Below are 20,550 nucleotides of genomic sequence, written 5' to 3' on the forward strand. Positions count from 1 at the left end.
TTTTTGGTAAAAGAATTTACTTGCATGAATGTCCTAATAGCAAAGCATAACCCTTAGCACTCCGTGGCAAAAAAAAAAAAAAAATTTGCTGACATATTTCAAGTTTCCCCTAACGTTTGCATCCCCAGCACTAAAAAAGCAAACTGTGCATCAATGATGACATTCGTGATTGTTCATCACATTCAGAACAGAACAGTCGATGGTTAAAGTTGCAAAATAATTTCACTTCAAAGCTGATTTGTCCAACAGGTAGGTATATACACACACAAGAAAGATGGATGAAACCACTACAGCAGACCACTTCAGATCTTTGCCCCTCATGTCTCACCCAAAAGTTTCTTTTAAAAACTGTATTTGAGCATCATTCATGGTGTGAACGAGAGTGCACAATTGTTATTTATGTACGGAGCAATGTATTATTTAATGACACAGGCAAATGGAGCATCTAGCGGTCTCTCTCAGTCAAGGCAACAAGGGCTGTTTCAAAACCTAGACGGCCAATCGGGCATGATGCGTTTAAGACCCGTAGAAGCACTTCAGTTCGGCCCTGCTGTTGAAACCAGATTGTGGACCTTCCTGTATGAGTAAGTCTATGGAGGAGGGATGGTAATATATATCATGTTTAAACAAGAAGGATCGTCATATCTTAAAGGAGGTTTTTCATTTCCCGTTGCAAATATATACTGTGACAACCTTATTACACACCCACACATGCACAAATGAAGCACACACTCACACAAAATGGAAGAATGGACAAAAGAAACGAACAAACAAACAAACAAAAAGAAAACTTTACTACTGTAATATATATTTTATATATATTTTATCGAGACAATTTAATTTCAGGGAGTAGGTGAATGAAACAAAAAGATGAAAGGAAAAAAAAAATGATCCAAATAAAATAATGAATAAAATAAAAACAAATAGTTTGATGTTCCTTACATGAAGAATCTTTAAAAAGGCAAAAGAAGAAAATAACACCTCACACATCTAAGCGGTGTGTTGTGACAGCTTCTGTCTGGAGAAGCACGCCTACATTACACATCTGGAGATCAAGTAGAACATTTCCTCTCAGACATCCTAACCATTTTTTTTTTCTTTTCTTACTACACTAATAAAAAAAGGAGAAATGAAAAAAGTGTCAAGGCTGCGACAACAATGAAGTGGCACACAGTTACGCGTTTCCACCGTTTGCTACTTTAAGCAGTCAGTCACGCTGACGCAGTAGCTATTGCAGTTAAATAACAGGACAAAGGACATTAAAATCCTCTCTTTTTTTTTTTGGTTGTTGTTGCCTGTACGTTTGTCTCTAAACTTCAACATCAATGCCTGCGAAACTGTTGAGAGAATGAAAACAACATGATGGAGAGTTTCTATGATACACTGACCTTGGAACATCAAGCCTCTGGGGCAGCGGATGAAAACTGGAAAAAGGCCGCTCCAGAAAGCCGGTTTCAAGGTTCCCGCTTGGGGAGGAAACCACAATCTCCCTGTTAACATGCTAGAGATGTCTTCCTCTCTCTTCCCTTTTAAGCACAAACATTTTCACATCTATAGTGTGTGTGAGCCTCCCAAACCCCTAACAATCCCACCCAGGTCCACTACTCAACGTTATGCCCATGTACAAAAATTGAAACAAAAAGACACAGAGTTTAAGAAGTAGATTTGAGAACACACATCCGTCCGTCCGCACACGCACGCACAGCATTCGGTACGCTACCCAGGCAGAGAAACAGCACTATTACTTTCGGTGTTACCCCATCATCGGTCCTCCCGCTGTAAAAACACTATTGGTAACAGCTAGTTCCAGAAAGAGCACTTGTACAATTGCAGAAATATGGCTTTAAAACTGTAACAATCAGTGGGGAAAAAAGTCCAAATTGTTTGATTTCTTTTGTCCCCACAAGATGATTTAGAGTATGTTCAATATTTGTGTTTACAAGAGGCTTTAGTCCTGTAGTCCAGTGTTGAGTGTGAGCGTGTCCTGAAATCTGCTGGTGCTGAGCTGTGTTCTCGATGGTACTTGATTGGTTGAGATTTATTCAGTGATTGGTGGATCGTGTTGCAGTGTGTAGTGTCAGGCTACGATTGGCTGGATGGAAAGCCAATCGTAAACCAGGACTGACCAGAGGGTACCACCTGTTCGGGATCATTCACAGATGCCGTACTCCCACCTAGAACCCGCTTCCTCAGAAGGCTTGGGTTGCTGGTGGACGTGTCCTTGTACAAGATTGCGTTTGTGTATGTGAGGGGCGTCCGGTTTGCTGGTAAGGGTGAGAAAGTGGTGGGGAGGGGAAGGGAGGGGGGGTGGTGTGGTCACTCCCGCACACTGGCTGAGTAGGAGAACTGCGAGAAGTGTGTACGTGTATCTGGGTCCTCCGCATCAAGACTGTCATCTGCAAGCAACGGAGACACAGGCCAATGGAAAAAAACAAATCTGTTCAAGTCATTTATTCTATTCATTATTATCCATCACTACTATTATCTCTGTCTAAATGTAAGTTATTGATCTTGTTGTGAACAAATCATCCGTCCAGGTTTCATTTTTTAAATAATGTTTAACCCTATAAAGCCTACAATATCTTATTTGATACGCAAATTTCGAAGGCCTCAAGAATCAACATGATTGAAACTGCTGAAAAACCTGTTGTACACAATCTTCTACATGCTTAGTTTTGTCTGATTAATAGTTTATATTTTAACAACTAAAAGGCTTTTAGTATAATAAACAAAACTGAGTTGTAAAGGTTTTTTAATAGACCTATATTTCTACACCTTTTTTGTTTATGTTTGTACACTTATTTGTTGTTAAATAGTAACATGGTGAAATAGTCTATAAATAGTCCATAGTTATTTTATTCTAGCTATTGAGCTATGCACATAGCACAGCTTTCCTGAGGTAAACATGACACAATTTATTGACTTCTTTCCGCTTTTGATTACATGTGACCAGAAACATTTCAGTAAGTTGTTCTGTATCTTTCAACATGCCTTCTGAACTTCATTCATGTTTATTTGCTTTTGAATCTCAGGAATTTTTCTGAGGACATGTCATCACAACATCCAGCATGATGCGTGTTTTGAAACCAGGGAAAATATAAATGTTGTATATAAATAAGTTAGTATTGTGGTTTTATGTAGGAACGCATGAACGTTAATGTAAAAATTCAGATTCTGTTCGGAGTGAAATCAATTGATTTTTTTCTCTCCGTTTTTTACGCCCCCGACAGCGAGTGATCCATTACACCATAAAGAGCACCAAAACTACATTTATTCTTTGAATTTCGTGATAAAAATCAACAGAATTTGAAAGCTGAGACAGACCTTCTATCTGCATTATCTAATGGGATATTTCCGATAAAAGGTAACATATAGCCTATAAAGCGTCAAGGAGTACAGGAGGTGATGCAAACAATATCTTATTCATTACAAATATTATTAGGAGAATATATATTGTAAGGAGTGACAACTGATATTTATACACATTTTATGCAAGGAGTGTATTATACTGTTATAAAGATCTAGCTGATTTACATAGCAAGGTATCAGAATTGCATCTTAATTTTTGGCCATAAAAATATCAGCAACTGGACCAAATTCCATATTTTTGCTTCGTTTGGGTCTCTGAATAAAACTGACGTGTTTATGAATCTGACCAAAAAAAACTATAATTTGGGTTGGGGTTAAAGATTTAATAAACCATTCTATTAAAAAAAAACAAAATAGGTAATTTCTGACCTAATTCATATGTCAGGGTTAATTAAATTGTCATAACTGGATCTTCCGGTGAAAACGACAGACTCTGTTGATGTATGCTGGACTTCTCCAATCAAATAAACCCTGCACCTTTAACCCTCCACTTTTGGGTGCAATGTCCACCTCGCAAAATCCAATAAATAACCACCCTACATTTTTTCTTTTTCGATAATTCATTATACATATAATACGTAAAATAAAAATTTATCTCCATCACTATTTGGAGTTATTTTCCAGAGTGTCTCCTCCGATGTTACTCCTTTTCTCAAACGCACTGAAGAGTTGTGACTCCTCTCATGCAGACAGGCAGTGAGGAAGGACTGAGGTACTCACATTGGTCAGGTGGCGTGACAGTAATGGTCTGTGCAGTGAACTCGTCGTCAAAGTAGCGTGTGTCTGTCTCTGAGGTCACTTGTGGCTTGAAGGGTGGGATGAGCTGCAGTAAACAGGAGGAGAGAGGCGAGTCTGAGAAAAAAACTCTAGAGAGCATTGGGTTTTCTCACATCCCTCATTAGCCCCATGCAAAAATCAGCATAAATGACTGTTCAATGTTAAATGTCTTTTGAACTACAAATAAACATGTTTGGTTTGAGGGTAAAGCTCTTCTGATCACAATGCAATCAATCACGCTGATGCACCCCATTTGAACACCAACACAAACAAGATTTGAGAGCATTTGTCAAAGACGTTGGGTGAGTCTCAATCAGCTCCCTAGTTCAGTAATCAGGGCACTGAAAAGGGTGTTGGGCATTTTAAGGGCAGTCTCATTCCTTCCAGGGCACAGAAACATTCTCTCCCTAAAAAGTCCCACAATGCACCGTGAAAACCAAAGAGTCAACTCACTACACATAACGACACGCGACAGATGTTTTAAAAAATACAAACCATTATTTTTCAGCATAAACATACATCGGTAGACAGATAATGAACATAATCTAGCTAACTTTTTTAATTTATTTACAGCTGTAATGTTGCAGGTAATTGTACAAGCAAAGTATTTAACATAAAGTTCTTTAAATAACATTACAAGTTATGTCAGAAAGATGTCGCTGGAAATGGAGTCATCAATGTCCCAACGTGTAGTGAGCCAGCTTCCTTTACTGTCCTTACCAGTGCCTGAATTCATGAACACGATATACTGATTCACCAGTTCGGGAGCTGACTGAGATGCACCCATTAACAGTGTACTCTTAACTTGTGATGAATTCATCCGATGAAACGGTTCTCTCACTGTCTTAAACTCTTTTACCTTCTTTTGAAGGACATCTTGCCAGTTCATGGAATTGAAGAACTTGTGTGTCATCACTTCTTTGGCATCTTCAGGACTTCCTCCAAGCCTTGAAAAAAAACAAATTCACGTTATTAAAACATACACAAAATCTTCTTTACAACAAAAGTAGAAACAGGCGCTCTTCTAACCTCTGTTTGGGGTCTTTCTTAAGCAGGCCGGCCAGCAGGGCCTTAGCCTCGGGCGAGAGGTTTCTAGGAAAGCGAATCTCCTCCATTAATATGAGCTCAAACAGACGCTCGTGGTCCTGGTTATAGAATGGCAACCGACCACACATCATTTCATACATGACCACTCCCAGACCCCACCAGTCCACCGCACGGCCATAATCATTGTCTTCTAATACCTACAGCAAAGAATGTAGAGGAGATGAAAAAGGGAGCACACACACATATACATATATACACACACACACACACATATATATATATATATATATATATATATATATATATATATAAAAAGAAGAGAGAGAGAGAGACATTACATTAAAGTATTACATTAAAGGTGCAGTTTGTGATATTGACAGCTAGCGGTTGAAATGGGTACTGCAGTTCAAATTCTAAATATTGGAGAGAGTTGTTTCCCCCGCCCCCTCAGACTCCACGCTCATGCGGGTTGCCAGTTTGATGACACGTGATGGGAGCGAGCGCACTTGACAGTGAAAGCAGAGGAGACTTACACACTAATTTGAAGAGTTGATTTATCCACGTTTTGATATGCTACCGCTCGTAGAGATTTTTAGATGGATGCCGAGGGTTTTTTAGGTCTGGTAGAATTTGCGATCTCTGACCCAGCTTGTTTGCTGGCTTCCATTGCTGCATTATGCTGTGTTTTCCACCAACTGGCGACATAGTCGAAATACTATTGGGCAAACTGGCAGTGTGAGGTAACGCACAGACCAAAACAAAAACAGACATTCCAACACGGAACGCACATTTCAAAGTAGAATAACTGCCTGTAGCATTGTTTTTCTGAGAAAAGATTAGTGTTGTCAAAAGTTGAAATTTTAAAACTGTGACGCTTTGAGCACTGTTGAGCAGAATCGTAAACGCCTCTAATTGGCCATTTTCTTCATGCGCACATCGGATATGTCTGTGATTGGCTACAATGATCAACGATGAGCACTGAGAAATTATAAAATGGGAAAAGGCCTGGGGAATATGATCAGGCAAGAGCTAGGACCCAAGTTAGCATTGGAGAAGCTTTCCGGCGCTGGAGAGACATTAGAGAGTGGGAAGGCCTGAAAACAGATGCCGAGGTTGCTTCTTTCTGCTCGATACTTGACTAACATTGGTTTTGCTATGATGATTAACAGAAACAAGATATGATGTTGTTATAAAAATATCTGTAGTAACGGGACAGTCTGATGTGCCAGCTGATAAGACATTGACTGTGCTGCATGGTGTTATTTTGGGGGCGGAGCAATAAAGGGAGGGTTGTGTTTGTTTGGGTGTTGAATTTCAGAATCAACAGTGTTTCTCAGAAATTGTATATTGCACCTTTAACAAGCGGTAAATTACTATGTCAAATACTGGAAAAAATTTTATGAAGGCTGGATTACTAAAACAGCACCTTAAACCATAATTTGCTATTTGGATATTGGTTAAGATTAACGATGAAAGCTTACGAAGATTACATTTTTTCTTTGGAACATGCACTGATGAACTGTGAACAATGAGAATACACCGGGAATGCACCATTTTTAAATATTTTAAATAAAACAAAATCAAACATATTGTGCCTTAAAAACACTAAAAAACATTATCATGCGTCAGAAAATGAGTGATTCAGAGATGAGCCTGATTTAGTGTTTTTTCCATTTTAATCTGGTACCAAACTATGATCTATAAATTGGTTGAGAAAATATGTTAATGGAGTGAGTTGGCAGTACCTCAGGAGCAAGGTACTCTGGGGTCCCACAGAATGTCTTCATGGTGGCCTCATTAGTAATGCCCTCTTTACACAGGCCAAAGTCTGTGATTTTTATGTGACCATCTTTATCCAGCATTAGATTCTCCAGCTGCAGAGAAAAACACAATTCAAACAGAATTAGGAAATCTGTCATTAGTGGTAAAAAAGGAACACAGACTTCATGCCTTTGTGGTTTATGACACAATTACATGACATCCTTTCCCAACACAATTCTAAACTATTTTCACAATAATTACACAGCACATAAAAGTAGAAAACCTTTAGGTCCCTGTAGACGACATCTTTAGAGTGTAGATACTCCAATGCTGAAACGATTTCAGCCCCATAGAAGCGAGCTCTATCCTCCGTAAACACACGCTCTCGAGACAAGTGGAAGAACAGCTGGGAACAAGTAAAAAGGAGACAAAACAGAATTTTAAAAGAGACCGAATGGTGAAGACTTTTTTAGTTTGTTTTTGTAAGGGGTGAGAGGATGTGACAAACCTCGCCTCCATTTGCATACTCCATGACAAAACACAGACGATCTCGTGTCTGGAAGGCGTATTTTAGTGTCTGTAGCCAAAAAGATTGAACATTTTTAATTAAATCTAAAACCAAGATAAATGTGCAATAAAAAAAAAAAGAAAAAAAAAAGAGATGGACATACTGTAAGGAAGGGGTGCCGTGTGTTCTGCAACACTCTGCTTTCTGTGATTGTGTGTGCGACCTCGTCCTGAAACAGACACACGCACACCACCATTATTATAAAACAAATAATTCATGAGCATTTTAAACTTTGATTTGTGAGGTGCCCACCTTAGCAATGATGACCTCTTTACGTAGAATCTTCATGGCGTAGTACATGCCAGTAGCCTTTTCCCTCACTAGAATCACCTTTCCAAAAGTGCCTTTACCCAGCAGCTTTAAGTAGTCAAAGTCACTCATTGTCTGAGGAAGAAAAAATAAATCAAGTTAAAGTTTATTTCATATGAATTAATTCAGTTATAAAACTGAATTGAATTACAGTGATGCAGATCTGAATCATTGCATACAAAAACAGTTAAATGAAATAAACGTGCCCCATTATGCTTCTTCGGATACTACCTTTCATGCAGTGTGTAATATAGCTGTATGTGAATTGTGAATGTAAAAGGTCAGCAAAGTTTCAATCCTGAACGAGCTGTCAGTAATTCCAGTCTTATGGCGCTTTTCCATTACCAGTATCAGCTCAACTTGGCTCGCTTTTCGCTCCGTTTTCCATTACAGATAGTACCTCCCCAATAGTAACTGGTCGTCATAGCGACGCCACAGGAACTACCCGCTACCCACACACACACACAGGACAATGGAGTGTATGCTGTTTTTGACCCTCGGGATGTGGCTATTTCTCACAGCAAGAAGACAAACGTTGTTTCAGGAGAGGCTGAGGGCAGCAAAACGAAACACTGCTGAGAAAAATAGCTCCGTCTGGCACGTGCAATGATGAAGCAGTGAATAGTGACGATTCTCTCTGACCAATCAGCAGTCTGCAGTGTTTCACGTCACATTTTAGTGTCGCCTCAGCTCGCCTCAGCCCGCTTAGAACCTCGCCGGAGGTGATACGAAAAAAAGTACCCGAAAGCAGATACAGGTACAACTTCTACACAGTGGAAAACCAAACAAAGGGGAGTCGAGTCGAGCTGGTACTGTGTAGTGGAAAAGCGCCATTACTTCTTGCATGAACCTACATAGGTTTGTAACATTTGCATAATGCTAGCCTTAGGGCTGTGCATCAGCAACAAAGTCCCGATACGATACATATCCCGATACAGGGGCCAAGATATGATATTTATCACGATACGGGTCTGAACAAAATTTTACCTCCTCTTTCTCAGCAAGGATTTGGTAACATTACTGTTTTTGAAGGACTAAAACTCACCGCTTCAGTTAGAGAAACGCAGCACAGACTGAGGTAATTCTCTCTCTCTTTAAGGCCCGTAATTAAACACGGACTTGAAGTATTACACTTTTCTGTGAATAGAATATCGAAATGGAAATCAATAAACTTCAAGCTTACTGGTGTTTTCAGAAAGCCGGTGCTTTTATCCACAGTGGAGACAGAGCGTATGCACATGGTTGCCAGGTTGAGAAAAATAAGTAAAACACTTAGCAGATATTTCAGTATTGCGCAAGTGTGAAGCTCTGATTGTGGGATTACGTCTCTTTATATCAGGCAAGCCCAGTTATGTTTCTCTGTGGGCCGGATTAAACCTTGTTCTAGCCTATATATTATATTATATTCATTAATTTCAGCACATTTCCAATCGGTTTCAAACACTACTCTTGTATTCAAATTAAGCGCAGTCCACTGCTGTACACATGCTGCGGAATTGATACAGAAGCAGCTCGTATCGACTAGCAGTATGTGACGATACATCGTTGTATCGGTCTTTACACGCATGTTCTTCATTGGCTGCCCGTGAAGAACGTCTACTTTGACCTGCCCTCAAACACTGTAGATGTAGATGACGGCTAGAGGTGTTTGGTTTATGCTGTAGACATGACGAGACGGTGCCGTTTTCTGCACTGCAAATCCACGTTGCACGCACTTCCAAAGAATGACAAATCATGGCAGTTTCACACCACAAGTTTGCGTCAGCGTAACTACATCACTGCAGCTGCAGACTCGCGAGAGTATGCACAATGGAAGCATTTGTACAGCGTCACAGCAGCGGCTCCAAAGCTGAGCATTTCTTTACAAAGACCACTATAAATTTGTTTTTAGAAGTTGGTCATTTATAAACTTGATAGTCTTGAAAGTTTGTTAACATGTGTACAACATTTGCATGTAAATGGTAAACCTCAAACACCCAAGAAAGCAGCTCCGATCATGTCGTTTATTGTCATACTTCAATATAGAATGTGCTGTTCCTCTTGAAGGCAGACAAAATCACCATTTCAAACAATGGGCAAGTTCTCTCAACGTTTTTTGTTTTTAATCATTATATATATTCAACTTGTAGAATATTTGTAATAAAATTGACATGACGATTAAGCCATTTCAACTTAGGTCTAAATTTTCTATTAAAAATATGCGTGTAATGATCACGGTTTTCTTTTCTTGTATGTTTTGTAAGTGATCTTTTGTAGTTGTTGTCATAAAATCCTATTAAAATACGATCAGAACAATTGACACTCCAATTCTTGTTAAAACACTAGACATGCTTATTCCGTGCATTGATCACTTTTTGAGTGAAATCATATTTATTTTGTCGATCAAATGTGTGCTTTCACTTTAATTGAGTGTGAGCAGTGGAGCAAAATTAGACTTGGCAGCGAAACCCTTGCTTCACTGCTGCACACGCGACGCTACTGCTTCACGCTCACGTGTTGCTCCTTGTGTGAAGGCACTCATTTATTAACATGAACGTCTAAAAAATATGTGCTGCTCAATGAGCTTGAGGTGAGAAAAGTCTGTCACGCTCGAAATGATACGGTAAAATCAACGCCATTGTTACTGTTCGCATTACTATGTATGCTAATGCTGAGGAAGCCTCCGGAGCAGAAATTCAGATATGGTAATGGCCTCTCCATTTCCGAAATGCACTGTACTCTGAAGAGTAGACCAATCACAACAGAATGGGCCATCTGACCAATCAGAGCAGAGTAGGCTCCCGAAAAGGATCTGGATCCTTGATTGAACCGTTTCAGACACTGTGAGAAAAGAGATGATGCTGCAATGTATATTATAAAAAAGTGTTTTTTTACCTCGGATGCATGTAAACTTATTGTAGGAGACTTCCAAAAAATTAGGAACTAATTTTTACTTAAAAAAAATTATATATCTTGTGCATTACATGGCTTCTACATGATGATAAATGGATATGAAATATTGATATAAGATAAAATTCTATTGTTTGACAAGAGAGAGTGCAAGGTGACAGACATGAAATTAGCACAGCTATGCAGGAAATTGGTTGCTTGGGACAGCATTCAAATGAGGCAGTTACTTAAAGAAAAGTGAATCATGTTACCCAAACAACCAGACTGTGGCTACACGTAGAGGCACGGCACTCACCACTTTGGTGCGGGATTTTGCGATCGCAGCCTCCATCCCCTCCAGGCTGTTGTCTCCAGGGGAGCCAAAGTTGATGTCCATTGGCTCCTCCTCTTCCCGGGACTTGAGCCCATTGGCCACAGCCTGGATAGCACGAATCCACTCCTCTCTGCATAGACATCAAGATGAAATCATATTAGTCATTCATTAAATCTAAGTAGCAAAGTAGGTTAGATTTCCTCTTGTTATTTTGTGTGATCCTACACTATTCTCATGTACCCGATTACTATCCTTTTGGAAGACTTGGGCTTTTTAATGACCTAAACAACTCCTATTTCCACCTAAATGTTTTTCACCTACTTTACGGTTAATTTTAAGCAACGGGCAGAGAGTAATATCCTGTTTGGATTGGCAAAAATCCAGTTAATACAACCAAATATGCTTTCCCAGTAAATACCATTCAACATATCCTTAAGCTTTTCTCTCTCTTCCATTAATTCAGTCATTCCAAAGACACTGATTCTAGCAGGACGCTCCATCTCATCTCCTCACCTTTCAGCATTGCTATCCACGTGGAAGGTGCGTTCAATAACAGTGGTCCACTGCAAGCAGCGGATGACAAACGTGTTCGGCCGAGGTCGTTCAGTCTTCATCAGCTGACACTCTGCAAAGGATTTTACATTTTTAAAAAGTTTTTTGGGGGATTTAAATTTCTTGAATGGGTCAAAAAATTCTAAACACCATACATTAAAAGTGAACTGTGATTTGAGCTGTGCCTCTTGCCGTCTTAATTGAGAGGTTCTTTTTGACTGAATACACGGTTTTCCAGGTTTGGGAGATTTAAACACCAGGCCAACCAACATTGATTGAAAAAAATAAAAAAAGGTTACACTTTATTTTAAGATATCCGTCTTACCGTGTAATTATATATTTAAGTACTGAGTAATAATAATTAACTACAAGAACTTACTACAGGGTTAGGATTAGGTTAGTTCCATGTAATTAAGCACAATTTATAGTAATTACTATAATAACTAAAAGTGTGTAACAAAGACTTTCAAGAAAAAATATAATAATGAAATAACTAAAACAAGTAATTTTTTTTTAATGAATTTTCATTTTTGGTCAAATTGTAGTTTATAGTTTGTTTTTATACTTTTTCAAACATTCGTATTTACACTTTAGTTAAATGTGTGATTTGTATGTTAAATGTGTAATTTCTGTGCCACTTTTGTCAAATTAAAGTCTATAAAAAGGTATTGTTGAACACTGACTCCATTTCCTATTGGCCAGACAAACTAATAGTTTTTGCCATAATATACCACTATCCTGTTAAAGTCACCATGAAATCAAAATTGACCATTTTGAAAATACAAAATACAGCATTTACTAAATGAGTTATTCATGCACATTTGTTTTTTAAATTCGTGTGCCCTTGTATTCTTTTATCAAAATAACTTCCCCCTCTCTTTTTAGGTGCATATATATATATATATTTAATCGCTGGCAGATTAAAATGGCTCATTTGAATTCTGTCGAAGGCATTCAGAATATGTGTGCTACCCAAATAATGACTAAAAGTAAGTCTTTGAGAAAAGTTCGCCACGCATAGCGATGTGAATTTCTGCCAAAAATGCCATTCGACAATAGAGGAGCAAAAGTCAAATATCGTTCGGGAAAAAAAACGAGAAGAAAAAAAAAGCACTCTCACAATGACAGAAAGGGAGGCCAATTTCATCTTTAGCGATTTGTCATCAAACAAACTGTTTATTAATTGAACAAGTAACATGTTTTCGTTGTTTTGTTTTTTTTACATAGTAGGCTAATTGGAAGAAGGCAAAAACAATAAGCACGACGTATAGGCTGCAGGCCGTTTTTGCATCGCCAAACCAGATGCTCGTTAGATCAAAAAATAATGTCATATGTCATAATGATTTTATGTGAACCTGCCTTCTCGGGATGGCGGGTGTTCATTTCATAAACTGTACACAATGGTAACGTTATCTTATTTAACCTGTTAACCTTTGCCAATGCCCCGACACTCTGAAGTGTTTTTTGTAGCCTATAAATTAATGTATACGTCCAAAAAATGGATAATGTCATACTTTTTAGTAGTGCTATCGTGGCGTAATAATCTGTTTGGTTGTAAAAATTTATTACCTGAATGAAATGAAATCGAATGTATCGTCCTGTGGAATCAGTCATTCACAGACAGCATACGAAGATGTTCAACTAATAAAGATCTTCATCGCTGGCAAAAATATGATGCATTTGCAGATTTGCTTTCACTAGACTAAACTAGATCCACGGTCACTTCATCCAACGCTCTTGATGTACTTAAATCTTCCTGTTACGAATCCGAGTCGAGTGTGATTGAACGCCCTTCAGACGATTCAGTTCGCGAGGAAGTAACGAGTAACGAGAGGAACGTCACCCAACGTAACATGTAAAAGTATACACCTTGTGTCCCTGACAGGAAAATACCCTGCTGCGCGATCTGTAACAGTAGGCGCGGCATCAATTATGTCAAATAGCCTATACTAGGCTACACATGGAATTGCGCGAAAATATAACGATATTCGAAAAAGCTATTTTATGATCCCAAACCAACTTTGAGAATAGATTAACAGCGATATTTTTATATATATATATATATATATATATATATATATATATATTAATGCGTTCTTCCGCAGCGGCGCCAAGCACGTCAGAACAAACAGAAGACAGGGTGTGTGTGTGTGTGTGTTCATCTGAGCCTCATTGGTCTGTCACTGCTCGTAAATGTCAGAATATTTGAGATGACCAATCAAATCAAAAGTAGGCGGGCTTTATGTTCGCAGCGCGAATTTTAGCAGAGCGACTCATAGACAGGAGCGACTCGACGCGCTTCAGTTTACAGTTCGGTCAAGTGCGAGATAAGATGTAAGTTGCTAAACTAAACATTTCCTACTTGACAGTTTTTTTAGGTCACAAATGTTAAACGAATCACAAAAATAATCAGGCAAACTAATAAACTTTGGTCTATTTTTGCCATTTTGAACTGAAAATACACCACTATGTGACGTGACTCATGTAATGTGACGTTAGCCTAATAATTAGTTTACTGTCATTGTGAGGGGACAAGACACATTAACCGGGTACCCGCCGGATCTTAAAAGCATTGAAAAATAATCTCAAATTAAGGCCTTAAAAGCCTTGAATTTGGTATACAAAGTCTTGGATTTCGTTACAAAGTAGGGCTGGACAATAATTCAATATCAATATATATCGCGATTTTTTTTTTTTCGATAACAGTGATATGATTTTTAAACACATTTTCGATATTTCAATATACATAGCAGCATTTGTCACTGACTGACGTTAGGCGCGCAGCCGTCAGAAAGAGCAGAACACAATTGGCTTCTTTCCTGATGACGTACACCACAGACGCGCAGCCACTGCTCAGAGCAGCGGATCTCCAACGCGGCAAGTTTCAGCCACAGAATGAGCGCCCCTGACCGCAATGCAAATGTGAGTGAACGACAAGTGAGGAGAAAGCAGACGAAATAGTTGATAAGAGAGGAAAGACTAATTCAGTGGTATAAATTCAGTGGTGTTTCTGTGTTTCAGCGTGCTGCAAAATGTGCAGGAGTGTGACTGCCGAGTCCGACTAGCAGCGGGAACACATCAGACGAGAATCAGGAGATAGACTGTGCCGATGCGCGCGTCCGCGACCAGGAACGTCGCGTCCACACTCTAAAAAAAGCTCACCGAAAGTTCTAATGAGCAGGTATCGCTCCCTGTGAATGTCCTGACGCGCACACACACACGCACACGACGCGCAGAATCCAGTTCTCTTTCTTTAGCGCTTGAATAATAACACACACATTTATGCCAAAATGTCGGTTTTGTCAATTGTATCCTCACAAGAACAGTCTAAATGAGTTAAATAAAATCTTAAATGAAAGTTAAGAGTAGCCTAAATGAGAAAATTAAATGCGTAAGATCCTCTCATCAGCGACAGATCTTAAAGGGACAGCAGCCAATTCTGTCTGTCAGTTAAGTTAACCGAAGAACAAAGGGGAACAGAGCAAATTACTCACTGATCTTGTCTAAAGAACGTGTGTAGCTTTAATAAGGATTAATCTATATTTAATTTATAATTTATGCAGTTCAGACTATTTGATAACCTTATTCAATTTCTGTATACTTCAGTTTTATTTACACACAAAACATTAATGGTGAACATTTTTGACTTTATAAAATGATTATCTCAAGTCTTGAAAAAAGTAAGACATATTTTTGTTATACATAGTTTAGTAGCCTACTTTTATTTTTGGCAGAATTTATCATTATAATCAACTTAATTATTTCCTGGATTTTGTAACACCATAGTCCCTAAATTTATGTAAATGCAGGAAATGGGATTTAAATCCGAAAAAAATTCCCCCATTTTGTGTACCAAATGTTGCACAAATGTTATGGCTAATGTAAATTTAAAAACAGAAATGCATTGCCATTTTACATATTACATTGTCATTTTGCATATTACATTTCAAACTGAATATTGCTACCCACATGCTTTCATAGTCTTGTAGCAGGTATTGAGAAGAGAATATTATTGTTATGATGGGTTATTTCATTGCTTCATGTAGTTTGTTATGGTGCAGTAGCGAAAGACTCCAGCAGATTTCATAGACTTGGCAAATTCATTTTTCAGAAGATTGTAGGTACAGACATCTGTTATGGGCGTTCTTGGCAGTTTTTCTGAGGCTTTTATATTGTTCATATCGATATCGGAATTATCGTATCGACCGAAATTAAGAAATATATCGTGATATAAAATTTGGCCATATCGTCCAGCCCTATTACAAAGGTATTATATATTTTTTGCCTTTACTAGGATTTACTAGGATTAAGTTCAAACCATAACAAAATTAACTGTTACAAAAAGTTCATGCAACGTTGAGTGCACCTCGCACTCCACGTCATAGCAGAAAGCGCGAACGCGTGCGCACCGTTACTATCGTTACTAGGCAAGTGAGTTACAGAACAAGATAGTAACGTTAGCCAAGCGTAGTTTGTCGTCTGAAATAGGAAAGTTTCAGTTTAATCCGCTGTGGCCACAAATGCCAGAATTCAATATTTTAACCCCCAAATCAGAGCTTTTTTAAATTGAAGTGTCATTCAGTCGGTCTGTGTTCTGTCACGAGCCGCTTGCGCTGTTTGTGCGAACCAAATGCAGGCTGATATCCAGAAGTGTTTTTAATGTTGATGCAATGTTTCCCGAATTTCGCAATTTCAAATGTGACATTGATTTTATACAACAGTTAAAAAACAAAACAAAAGGGTAACAATTAAGTGATTTACTACATTTAAAACAGTATAGTCAGGCTTATTGCTCTATTTTGCAACGAAATCTGTGGCTTTGAATGAATCGTGAGATTCAATGGATGACTCGCACATAAAGACAATGAGTTACCGCCTTCTACTGGCGATTTTAATAAAATATTTTAATAATATTAAACGATTTTTTACATTGCCTATTTTTTGAACATTGTTTTATTTAAGGAATTATTTATTTTTTAAAGGTATTACAAAGGTAAAAGAAATTAAATGGAAAAATTGATTAAAGGGGGCAAGTATTGTCCCTTAATGGAAAAGGTGTGACAGCAGTCTAAGTGGAAGAGGGGTACGGCACTCTAAAAAAATTGGAGAACCACGGAACTAAGGAAAAGGGATATGTAGAATTGGTGCTACTGCTAAAGAGTTCAGTGTCAATAATTTCTCATAGTCTTAATTGAATTGGCCTAGAGAGAATAATTATGACATTTTCTATCTAAAGACTACATATAAAATAGCTACCAAAAATACTTAAAGCTTGGCTAAAAGTAATGACTAAAAGTTGACAAAAAATGCAAAGACTTTTCGTCAACTAAAACTATGAAAGACAGAATGACTCAAATGTGACTAAGACCAATAAGCATTTTAGAAGATTAAATCAAAAATGGCTGCCAAAATTAACACTGGCCTACACACACGTGCGCGCTACAAACTATACTACATCATTAAAAAGATATAAGACTCAAGTTTCAGTATTTGTCTTAATTTGTGTCAGGAGTTATGCAATTCCAAATACCCCCCCACCACCACCTTAACTAACACATTTTCTGCGGGAAACCCTGTATACATATACATATATACATCCCTTGCCTTAGCAACAGTTTCTGAAAATGATAATTGGCAAGTAAGAAATAATAAACCAACTAAGGGAGCCATATTTTAGAAAAGTACAGAATCTGGTTTGCATGAAGTGAGGGAGCACTGTGACAGACCTGCGACAGAAAAGTTGTTAAGAGGCGGTTGATTGTGGTCTGACGTCTCAGGCTTCTCCTTGTAGCCGATGAAAGAGCCATCACTCTTTAGGATGAAATACCGGGGCCTCCAAGTCTTAATATATTCACCTGCGGACAGGAGGAGGAAGAGATACAAGGAAGTAGATGGCAAGAGGATGAAGTCATCACAGGGGAGAAAATAAAGAAAAAGACAGACAAGGAAGACAACAAATCAGTGTTTACAATTCAAATATATGATACAGAATGTCCTGATGAATGAGTAAGCAAGCAGTGCTCACCTCTCTTGTGGAGCCAGCCCTCTCTGACGATGCTGACCTCGTTCATGCTGGGTTAGGGGTGTGTGGGGCGTAGGGCAGGGTGGCAGGGAGGTTGGGGGAGGGGGAGCGTCGAGTCTCGGGTCAGGCAGACGTTCAGTACCACAGAGCCAGACTCACCTAGGATCAAGGCAAATAAACTAATGTCAACCATAAAGTATGACAGAAAGCACCACAGAAGCACTTCTATTGCTTATGTATAGCAAATAGAATTTATGAGCAACATTATACCCCATTGCCTTTCGTTCTATGACCGTCTTTATTCCACAGAATAAAGAAAATTATACAGGTTTGCAACACCATTTGGTGAGCAAATGACAGAATTCTCCTTTTAGGGTGAACGATACCTTAATAAAAGCGTGAATGCGAATTTATGTTTGTTATTATTATATTATTAATGTGTCCAACATGGTTTCTCAACTGGTTTGGCCATGGGACCCATATTTCCCCATAGTCATTAAGCTACGCCCCAAATTTTGAATTGAAACATAAGGACACTGATCCTGATGAATTGAATAAACACCATACCCAAATCCTTCCCAGCTAACACACGGCATACAAGTTAGGTCATTTATTGGTACTTTTTGGTAATTTTATGACTTACTACATGCTCGTCATTTCATTTGGTCTTTTACAGTACACTGTGCACCTCAACATTGGCGCGCAATTAAAGAGTGCGTGATTGAGTACAGTATAATGTCTGACAGGAAAGTTAAGTTGTTGTTTTTTAAAGGCCCTGTTTAGACCTGGTATTGATGCGTTTTTGTTGATCGGATCACAAGTGATTGATGCTAAAGACAGGTGTAAATGGTCAAAAAACTTGTCCAGTTTCGATCCACTTCTAGAGGTAGTCGAAAACACATTTGACCGAATTGCTTTCGTAGTGTAAACTCATGTGGTCAAATATGTAAAAGAGAGACTGACCTAAACATTGTGAGAAGTGCACTTGCCAGACGCACAGGACTTAAACTTTGTTGGTGGTCCGATCGACCAAAGCTCATCTTAACACCAGATGTAAACAGGGCCTAAGGGTGAGAGACTTTCTTTTGTAACAAATTACGAAAATAACATTAGAATAATGGCGCTGACATACAATATAGCCTGACATCTCATACTGAATCAGGACAACGCATTTTTCTCAAACGCTTTACTTAAACTACAATTGAAAGAATCAACAGCGTTCACACACATCTTTCAAAATAAAAGTTTTGCTGCATCAGAAAATCTTTTAGACTTATGGGTTTTTTTGTTGTTGTTTCTTTGACTACACACTCCGCGACTCACTCAAAACGGTCTAGCGACCAAATTTTGGGTTACGAAAGACTGTAACTAAAATTCAAAAGACTGTAAAATGAAAGATTTTACACAAATGGTCACCTGACTACAGCTACAGGAATGCCACCTGTTCAGAAATGTTTGTAATGTAAACTTGACAAATGCAGCATTCAGCACAACAGACAAGCCTCCATCTCAAAGGATTACATTTTTAACAGAAGAGGAACAGCTGAATTCATCTGACTGAATAAAACAAAGCATCTTGTACACCATACAATATTGAACTCTAACTGGGGGTAGGAGAAGAGGGATGATCATGACAAAGAGGTGAGTGCAAGACTTACTATGGAAACTTTCATTGGTATTATAACCTGCACTAATGAATCTACAGTGCCAAGTCATCATTATTCACATAAAACTGTCTTTACATGTGGGATAAAGTGCTGATCAAGGATCAGGGTCAGATCCTGATGGATAACCAGTTTTTTGTCTTGCACATCTTGAAGATGATATTATGAAGGCTACGGGTTGAAAGCGAATCACCAGCTTTATTTTAAAAGTGCTTATGTGTATAATGCAACATTCACCTCACGTCGGCCCTGAACTCTGTCACTGAGTCCTAAAAAGAACGAGCAATTCGGTTCAAAAAGATAAGATAGGCTACATTCATTTGTTATTAGACTTTGTAAGATGTCCAATTCTTTGAAAGAATAATTTATTGAAGCTAATAGCTATATGAAATCAAAATATGAGAATTTATGATGATATATATACATGTTATATATATATTGTGATTATATGTATACTGCATTTGTTCTAAAAACCCTTAATTTGAATTTAGAAATGTGTTTAATTTACACTTGGGATGAAAGTGCAAAATTATCACGAAACCTGCATTCCCTGTTCTTATTTGCAAGGCTTTTACTCTGATAATATATGTATAATGCAAACGCTGTGATTTTTAAATCAGAATACGTGTGAAGAGAATAACACAGACATGGGACAAGGATGAGCCTCATTTACCACAAAGTGTTTTTAAACCATTTCTGACGGGGAAATGTGACAGTGTTATTCTATCACCATGGAGATGCCAATTAAATCTGCAGTGAAGCCAGTCTGATCCACAGGTGACCACGCCACTCTGTACACCGAACAAGACAAGACACCTGCTGTTTTCAGAATCAACATTAGAAAGAAAACGTTTTGTTCTGCATAAAGCCATGGCATGTTCAAAATTACAATTTGGGAGAAGAATTGTTCATCCATATGAACAAAATGTAATTGTCACTTGTACGCACAGGGCTCGACATTAAGCCTTTTCATGTGCTTGTTCTTCAGACAAGTAAATCTGTCATTCACTTATCCGAGTAAAAAAGTTGCTTGTCCGGATTTTTTTTTCCATGTGTTAATTTATTCGGAAGCAATATTCTCAACAGTTTTCAATCAGCTTTGATATTTAAATCGGCATATTGTAATATCTGCATCTTTAAAGGGCATTTCCTCCCCCAATCTTATCAAATGTATGCTTCATCTTTCATTTTAAATTCCTAAATTTGATCAATAAATTCAATTATTTAGAATAATAAGCCACTATATGGCTGTTACCCTAGGTAGGGCTGATCAAATTAA

At 38.2% G+C, this 20,550-nt stretch overlaps 1 protein-coding gene across 1 annotated transcript in view; it reads right to left on the reverse strand.

Moving 5' to 3' along the window:
- The window catches only part of akt2 (v-akt murine thymoma viral oncogene homolog 2), a 33,655-nt gene continuing 13,105 nt past the window's right edge, over positions 1-20,550 (reverse strand). Inside the window, exons 2-14 of the mRNA XM_077248307.1 lie at positions 17,611-17,766; positions 17,312-17,440; positions 11,547-11,658; positions 11,016-11,163; positions 7,775-7,906; positions 7,626-7,691; positions 7,463-7,531; positions 7,238-7,360; positions 6,939-7,067; positions 5,176-5,390; positions 5,006-5,093; positions 4,090-4,192; positions 1-2,396 (exon numbers count right to left, since the gene is read on the reverse strand). Of these exons, the coding sequence (XP_077104422.1) occupies positions 2,317-2,396; positions 4,090-4,192; positions 5,006-5,093; positions 5,176-5,390; positions 6,939-7,067; positions 7,238-7,360; positions 7,463-7,531; positions 7,626-7,691; positions 7,775-7,906; positions 11,016-11,163; positions 11,547-11,658; positions 17,312-17,440; positions 17,611-17,656 (1,440 nt within the window). The 5' untranslated portion in view covers positions 17,657-17,766 and the 3' untranslated portion in view covers positions 1-2,316. The remainder of the gene's footprint in view (positions 2,397-4,089; positions 4,193-5,005; positions 5,094-5,175; positions 5,391-6,938; positions 7,068-7,237; positions 7,361-7,462; positions 7,532-7,625; positions 7,692-7,774; positions 7,907-11,015; positions 11,164-11,546; positions 11,659-17,311; positions 17,441-17,610; positions 17,767-20,550) is intronic.

Source organism: Siphateles boraxobius, unplaced genomic scaffold, assembly GCF_051911475.1.
Source record: "Siphateles boraxobius isolate OS27281-9 unplaced genomic scaffold, OSU_SipBor_1 30, whole genome shotgun sequence".
NCBI lineage: Eukaryota > Metazoa > Chordata > Actinopteri > Cypriniformes > Leuciscidae > Siphateles > Siphateles boraxobius.